General features: G+C 65.5%; 2 protein-coding genes across 2 annotated transcripts in view; both read left to right on the top strand.

Annotated features, from left to right (window-relative positions):
* Window positions 1-1,483: 1,483 nt before the first annotated feature.
* NAT14 (N-acetyltransferase 14 (putative)) lies at window positions 1,484-4,165 on the top strand. The gene is made up of 2 exons (XM_007957279.2): window positions 1,484-1,555; window positions 3,617-4,165. The coding sequence occupies exons 1-2, from the start codon at window positions 1,484-1,486 to the stop codon at window positions 4,163-4,165; spliced, it is 621 nt and encodes a 206-aa protein (XP_007955470.1).
* Window positions 4,166-5,675: 1,510 nt separating this feature from the next.
* Window positions 5,676-6,685, top strand: part of SSC5D (scavenger receptor cysteine rich family member with 5 domains) — a 35,125-nt gene continuing 34,115 nt past the window's right edge. Inside the window, exons 1-3 of the mRNA XM_007957300.1 lie at window positions 5,676-5,700; window positions 6,142-6,168; window positions 6,391-6,685. Coding sequence (XP_007955491.1) covers window positions 5,676-5,700; window positions 6,142-6,168; window positions 6,391-6,685 — 347 coding nt within the window. The remainder of the gene's footprint in view (window positions 5,701-6,141; window positions 6,169-6,390) is intronic.

Below are 6,685 nucleotides of genomic sequence, written 5' to 3' on the forward strand. Positions count from 1 at the left end.
GCCCAGCAAGGCCTGCCCTCCATCCAGATAGTGCAGGCCCTGCCCGCGGTCCAGCTCGTGCACACGTTTTGAGGACACCGACTGGCACCTCTTCCTGCCCCAGAGCGAGACCCCCGCCCGTGCCTCGGCGGGGCTGCAGGGTGGGTTCGCTAATAAAGACCCAGAACCTCCTCGGCTCTGCTTTCCTCGGGGCGGGCGGGAGCAGACAGGGGCGGCGGGCGGGCCTGGCGGCAGCCTGCAACCCCCGCTGCATCTCGCTTCCGGGGCTGCGGGGGGCGGCCCTGGCCGTTGGGGCAGTCCCTGCCACGCAGGGCTCACTCCCCGACCCCGACGGGACGCGTGGGGAGCGCAGCGGAGCCAGAATCGTGCTGTGTGGCTGTGTGACTCCGCCCCTGCCCGGAGCCGAGGCATCGGCGGGTGGGAGTTCCCGGGCGAGGTGCCTAAGGCGTCTGACTGCGGTGGGGAAGGTGGGCGGTTCTAGCCTGCAGCCGTTCCTGGGAAGGAAGGCCGGGAAGTGTACATCCCCGGAGACTCACTGCCAGGGAAACGCAGTGGGCGTCGCTGGGAATCCGCTAGACGGCAGTGGGTTGGGTTGGGTTGGGTTGTTGGAAGGGACCGCCAGCCGGACACCCAGGCGCTGGGCTTGGGAAGGGCCAGCGAGCACGCGGTTGATGCTGACCGTTATCCTAAGCCCTCCTGCGAAGGCCCTAGCGCCCCCCAAGGCCAAAACGAGTGGAGCTGTCCCCCCATCTCCCTCCTGCACACACCGCGCTCAGGTTGCCTAGCAACTACGAGACGTCGCAAAGTGGGCGTGCGCTCGCCCCCCGGGACCGGCTGAGCCGCGCTGCCCGTCCCCACCCCATCCCCGACCCTGCCAGCTCCAGGCCCGTCTTCCAGCGGCTCCTCTGGGGACCAGTGACTCCCGCCACCTTCCCACCCCGGGCAGGATCACCGCGCCCGGACCCTGTCCCGCCACCCGGGACTCCCGCACCGCGCCGTCCCGGGCGCCTGGCAACCGTTGCTAAGGCCGAACCAGGCACCGCCCACTATTCACCCCCCCCGCTGCGTGAGTTTACGTCACTTCCGCCGGCGACCCTTCGCCGACCCTGCTCCCCCCGCCGAGCCTGTCAAAGGATCGCAGCGACCCCGCGGAGGCGCTTGGCAGGTGCTCGTCCTGCGCCGCGACCCCGGCGCTGTCCGGGCCGCGTGGTGCAGTCCCCGGCTGGGCTCTCGGGACGGCCCCGGCACACGGGCGGGCGCCCCGGGGTGCGAGGTGTGGGTGTCCGCAGGGCGTCTTCGGGCAGGTGGCCGAGTCCCGGGGGCTCGAGGTCTGGGCCCGGTTCTAGGGGGTGGGTCCCTGCCCCGGAGGCGGGCGCTCGGCGGTGAGCGGGGCGTGGAGAGGGGCGCGCGCTGCGGCTCACCGCCCTGCTCCGCAGGTGCACGCCTGCTCGCTCGGGGGCGCGGGGCCCGGCCCGGGGCGGCCATGGCCCCCGGCCACCTGTCGGTGCGGGAGATGCGGGAGGACGAGAGGCCAATGGTGCTGGAGATGCTCAAGGTGAGAGGCCGCGGCGCGCCGTGGGGACGGGGTCCCGCCGCCCGCGCCCCGCCGCCCGCGGGGGGGCGCGCGCCCGCGGGGGGGGCGGGGGGCCCCCGGGGGCGCCCCCCCCCCCCCCCCCCCGCCCCGGGGGCCGCCGCGGCGCGCGCGGGGGGGGGGGGGGGGGCGCCGCCCGCGCCCCGCCGCCCGCGCCCTGCGGCCCGTGGAGGAGGACGGGGGCTCCTCCTCCGCGGTTACTTCGCGACCGGACCCCTTCTCTCTCCGGTGCCTTCTCCCCCGCCCGAGGCCCAGCCACCAGCGGACCAAGCGGCTGTGGGGCTGGACCCTGCGCTGCCTCCTCCGGGTCTCCACGTCCATCACCCCCAGGGAGCCCGGAGCGCACAGCGCCGCGCCACGGCCCGCACTCCGGGCCTGCGCCCTGGGGCCGGGGGCAGTTGTGGGCCTTCTGCCCGGGCTGTGGTCCCCACCCCCATCCTCTCTCCCTTCCAGGGGTACTTCCTGGAACCGTGGTCCTCTGCTCAGTAGGGGCTGCCATGGTGCCGAAGTCACGCATTCGTTCATTGCGTTGTTCACTCATTAATTCATTGGATCATTCATTCACTCACTCCGGCATCCATGCGTTCACTGGTCGTGCATTCATTCGTCCGGTCCCACTCATTCATCACAAGCACTCCTCATTCTTGCACTAGCTCATGCATTCATCCACTATATACTCTCACGTTGGTTTTCTCACATTCACTCACTCATTCACTCCCTGATCCATGCATTTGTTCACTCTCTTGTCCTCCATTCACTGACTGATCCATGCATTCCTTCACTGTGCATCCACTCATTCATTCGTTCACTGACTCATTTGTTCATTCACTGACCCATGCATTTGTTCACTCACTTGTCCTCCATTCACTCACTCACTGATTCATGCATTCCTTCACTGTGCATCCACTCATTCATTCATTCACTGACTCATTTATTCATTCACCGATCCATGCATTTGTTTATTCACTTGTTCATTCATTCACTCACTGATCCACGCATTCCTTCACTCTGCGTCCACTCATTCATTTGTTCACTGACTCATTTGTTCCTTCACTGATTCATGCATTTTTTCACTCACTTGTTCATTCATTCACTCACTCACTGATTCATGCATTCCTTCTTTCTGCATCCACTCATTCATTCACTTATTCATTCAGTCACTCATTTTTTCAGTTACTGATTCATGCATTTGTTCACTCATTTGTTCCTTCATTCACTGATCCATGCATTCCTTCACTGTGCATCCACTCATTCATTTGTTCACTGACTCATTTGTTCCTTCACTGATTCATGCATTTGTTCACTCACTTGTTCATTCATTCACTCACTCACTGATTCATGCATTCCTTCATTCTGCATCCACTCATTCATTCATTCACTCATTTTTTCAGTTACTGATTCATGCATTTGTTCACTCATTTGTTCCTTCACTCACTGATTCATGCATTCCTTCATTCTGCATCCACTCATTCATTCACTGACTCATTTGTTCACTCACTCACTGATCCATGCATTCCTTCACTGTGCATCCACTCATTCATTCACTCATTTGTTCATTCACTGATCCATGAATTTGTTCATTCACTTGTTCATTCATTCACTCACTCACTGATCCATGCATTCCTTCACTCTGCATCCACTCATTCATTCATTCACTCATTTGTTCATTCACTAGTTCATGCATTAATCCACTCACTTGTTCATTCACTCATTGATTTGTGCATTAATTCTTTCATTCATTCATTTACTTATTCATTTCTTCCCTCATTGCCTGTGTTCCCTCACCCACCCAACGCCCAGCATGCCAGCATGCCAGACTCCGCTCACTGGCCATGGCGGCCCGTGAGGTCCCTGCCCCTCGTGTCCTCCCCCACAGGCCCCTATCATTCTGTCGCGCCCGGTGCTTTTTGAGCTCCTGGCTCCAGGCAGGGCTGGCTCCCCTCTCCTAGTCCCTGCTGCCCACAAAGGTCCTGGCTGGCAGAGGGAGGAGGCCCTGCCCCTGACTGCTCCCCTTCTTGCCCACAGGCCGGCGTGAAGGACACGGAGAACCGCGTGGCCCTGCACGCGCTGACGCGGCCCCCTGCTCTGCTCCTCCTGGCAGCGGCCAGCAGCGGCCTGCGGTTCGTGCTGGCCTCCTTCGCACTGGCCCTCCTCCTGCCCGTGTTCCTGGCCGTGGCTGCCGTGAAGCTGGGCCTCAGGGCCCGGTGGGGCTCGCTGCCTCCCCCGGGTGGCCTGGGGGGGCCCTGGGTGGCCGTGCGCGGCTCGGGTGACGTGTGTGGCGTCCTGGCCCTGGCGCCCGGCACAAACGCAGGGGATGGGGCCCGGGTCACCCGCCTCTCCGTTTCTCGCTGGCACCGCCGCCGCGGCGTGGGCAGGAGGCTGCTGGCCTTCGCCGAGGCCCGGGCCCGCGCCTGGGCAGGGGGCATGGGCGAGCCGCGGGCCCGGCTTGTAGTCCCGGTGGCCGTGGCCGCCTGGGGGGTGGCGGGGATGCTGGAGGGCTGTGGGTACCAGGCTGAGGGCGGCTGGGGCTGCATGGGTTACCCACTAGTGCGGGAGTTCAGCAAGGACCTGTGACCTGCCCGCCCGGCAGCTAAGTGCCTCCTGGGCGCAGGGCCGCCTGCTGGGGGCGGTGCACGCCCCTCCGAGAGTGCAGTTCCTCGCTCCCCGCCCGCCTGGCTCGCTCTCTGGGCCCCCAAAGGCCAGCCCGTCCCCCCTTCAGCCTCAGAGCCAGTCTGCACTCAGAAGTCTCCCCACCCCATCTGGGCTACAGGCCTGGGAGAGACACTGAGCGGGGCGGCTGAGCCAGGGTGCCCGCCAAGACTGAGGCTTAGCGGCAGGGGCGTCCTTGAGGGCTCCCCAGCACGGGGGGCGGGGGGTTGGTGCCTGTGGCTGCAGGCGACGGTGCGGAGTGGGTGGCTGGCCCGGCGGGGGGTGGGGCTGTGTGCATGCGGGGAGCCCCGTGGGGGCGGGGGAGGGGCGGGCAGGGCTGCCGGGTCAGCCGTCTGGGAAGGTCCGCGCTGAGAGCGGCGGGCGGGCTGGCGGGTGGGCGGGTGCGCACGGCCCCCCAGCTCCCTCCCGGCCCATCTGGTTTTCACGCTGGTTTCTTAATAAAGCCTGAAGCTGCTGTGCCTCCGGCTCTGATGCCTTCGCCAGTCAGTCCCCAGACCCCGTCTTCTGTCTGGCTCCTCCTTCCCCAAGTTGACAGGATTGTTGGAGGGGGGGGGGCGGCCGGACCAGGAGAAGGGGCGGCGATGAGCTCACGGCGGTCCTGTCCTTGCCAGGCCTTCTGACTCACGAGCCCCATTACCGAATTTTTTCCACCTCACAGCTGCCTGGTGCAGAGAGAGAGAGGGAGAGAGAGAGAGAGAGTGACTCTGTGTTTGTGTCGAGTGTGTGTGTGTGTGTGTGTGGAGTTCTCACTCCCCCCACCCAAACCAAGACAGAGGTCTCCCCCACTTCCCGTTTGTCACCCATTGGGGCCACCTAAGTTCAACCACTCCCCCACCCCAGGCGTAGGAGTGGGGACTTTGCCTTCAGACCTACCGGGAGTTGGGGGCAGGGAGGAGGGAACTTGGTGAGACTCTCCTAATTCAGGAAGTCCTTCTTGGTGTCTGGCCGCAAGCCCTCTCGCTGCACCCAGCCCCACATGGACCCAGCCCAACCTCCATCTTTCCCAGGCTGTCAGGGAAGAGGCAGGAGGGGGCTCCCTGCCTGTGCCAGCACCTCGCATCCACCGCCACAGTGCCCTGCCTGCAGCCTGCTGCCCCGTCCCTAACCCAGAGTCCCGTGGAGCCAGAGCCCAGCCTGCTCCTTCCGTGTGGGTGTTTGCAGCTTGGACACCCTCCCTTCCTCCCGCCCGCCGCCACCCGCCTCCTCCCACAGCCCGGCCGCCGACCAGCCCCCTCCCTGCCCTCCCGCTGTCCCCAGTGCTGCCTCTCAGCCTCTCCCAGTTCCTTGGGAAGAGTGGCCAGCCCCTGCCTGCTCCTCCCGGGCCCAGGGTGCCGCCACAGACACTTCCTCTTGTGGCCGCCGCCCCCTCCCCTCCCTTCCCCTCCACCCCGTCCCTGCCCCAGCCTCTGCAAACATGAGGGTCCTGGCCTGCCTCCTCGGTGAGTGACCCGTCCTCCGGGACCCAGGGCTGCTGCGTCCCGCCTCTGACCCCTTTGCCATCACAGTGCGCGACCCCAGTCCCTGCTCCGTCCCTCGAGAGCCAGCGTTCTTTGGGCTGCTCAGTGTCTCCCTCCTGGGGACCCAAGGGGGCCGGCCCCTGACCCTGGGGTGGGGACCACCTAGCCATGTGACCCTCAGCTCACCCCCTAGCGGGACACAAAGGACCTGGTCCCCAGCCCTGGCTTCTGCTGCCAAGACCTGACTGCTGCCCGCTCTCTGCAGCGGGGTTCCAGGTCCAAGGGGTGTGTGTGTGTGTGTGTGTGTGTGTGTGTGTGTGGTGTGTTGGGGGTGGCCCCAACAAGGTCCTGCAATGCAGAAAGGAGCCCCCTCGGGTAGGACCTGCCCCTCACTCTGTCCCACCCCGTCAAACCCCCTTGCAGCCGCTCTGCTGGGGATCCAGGCTGTGGGTAAGTTTCCGAACACTCCTGCCATCTGGCCTCTCCGAGCCCCCAGCTGCCCTGGCCCCGTCTGACCTTCAGGGGCCCAGGTGTCCGACCTCGCCCCGCCCCTGTCCACAGCGCCCAGTGGCCAGGTGGCCTCCCCATCGTCCCCCTGCAGCCCCTGCCCTCATGCTGCCCCAGGACCGTGGGTGCCCCTCCCCGGGGTCAGAGCCTCCCCTCCGTCCCCAGAGCGGCTGCGCCTGGCCGATGGCCCTCATGAGTGTGCCGGCCGGCTGGAGGTGTGGCACGCGGGACGCTGGGGCACGGTGTGTGACGACGGCTGGGACCTGCGGGACGCCGCGGTGGCCTGCCGGGAGCTGGGCTGTGGGGGGGCGCTGGCCGCCCCAGGAGGTGCCTTCTTTGGGGAGGGTGCCGGGCCCGTGTGGCTCAGCGAGCTGGCCTGCCGGGGCGGAGAAGGGCGGCTGGGCCTGTGTTCCCACCGCGGCTGGAAGGCCCACATCTGCTCTCACGAGGAGGACGCAGG

The sequence above is a fragment of the Orycteropus afer genome, unplaced genomic scaffold, assembly GCF_000298275.1.
Source record: "Orycteropus afer afer isolate SDZICR_OR568_19922 unplaced genomic scaffold, OryAfe1.0 scaffold00726, whole genome shotgun sequence".
In the NCBI taxonomy this organism is placed as follows: Eukaryota; Metazoa; Chordata; class Mammalia; order Tubulidentata; family Orycteropodidae; genus Orycteropus; species Orycteropus afer.

What these genes read in the sequence shown, in the direction of transcription:
- NAT14 (XM_007957279.2), top strand. Translation starts at nt 1,484, where the DNA reads ATGGCCCCCGGCCACCTGTCGGTGCGGGAGATGCGGGAGGACGAGAGG. An exon ending in TGGTGCTGGAGATGCTCAAG is followed by an intron (nt 1,556 to 3,616) that starts GTGAGAGGCCGC and finishes TCTTGCCCACAG; the next exon opens with GCCGGCGTGAAGGACACGGA.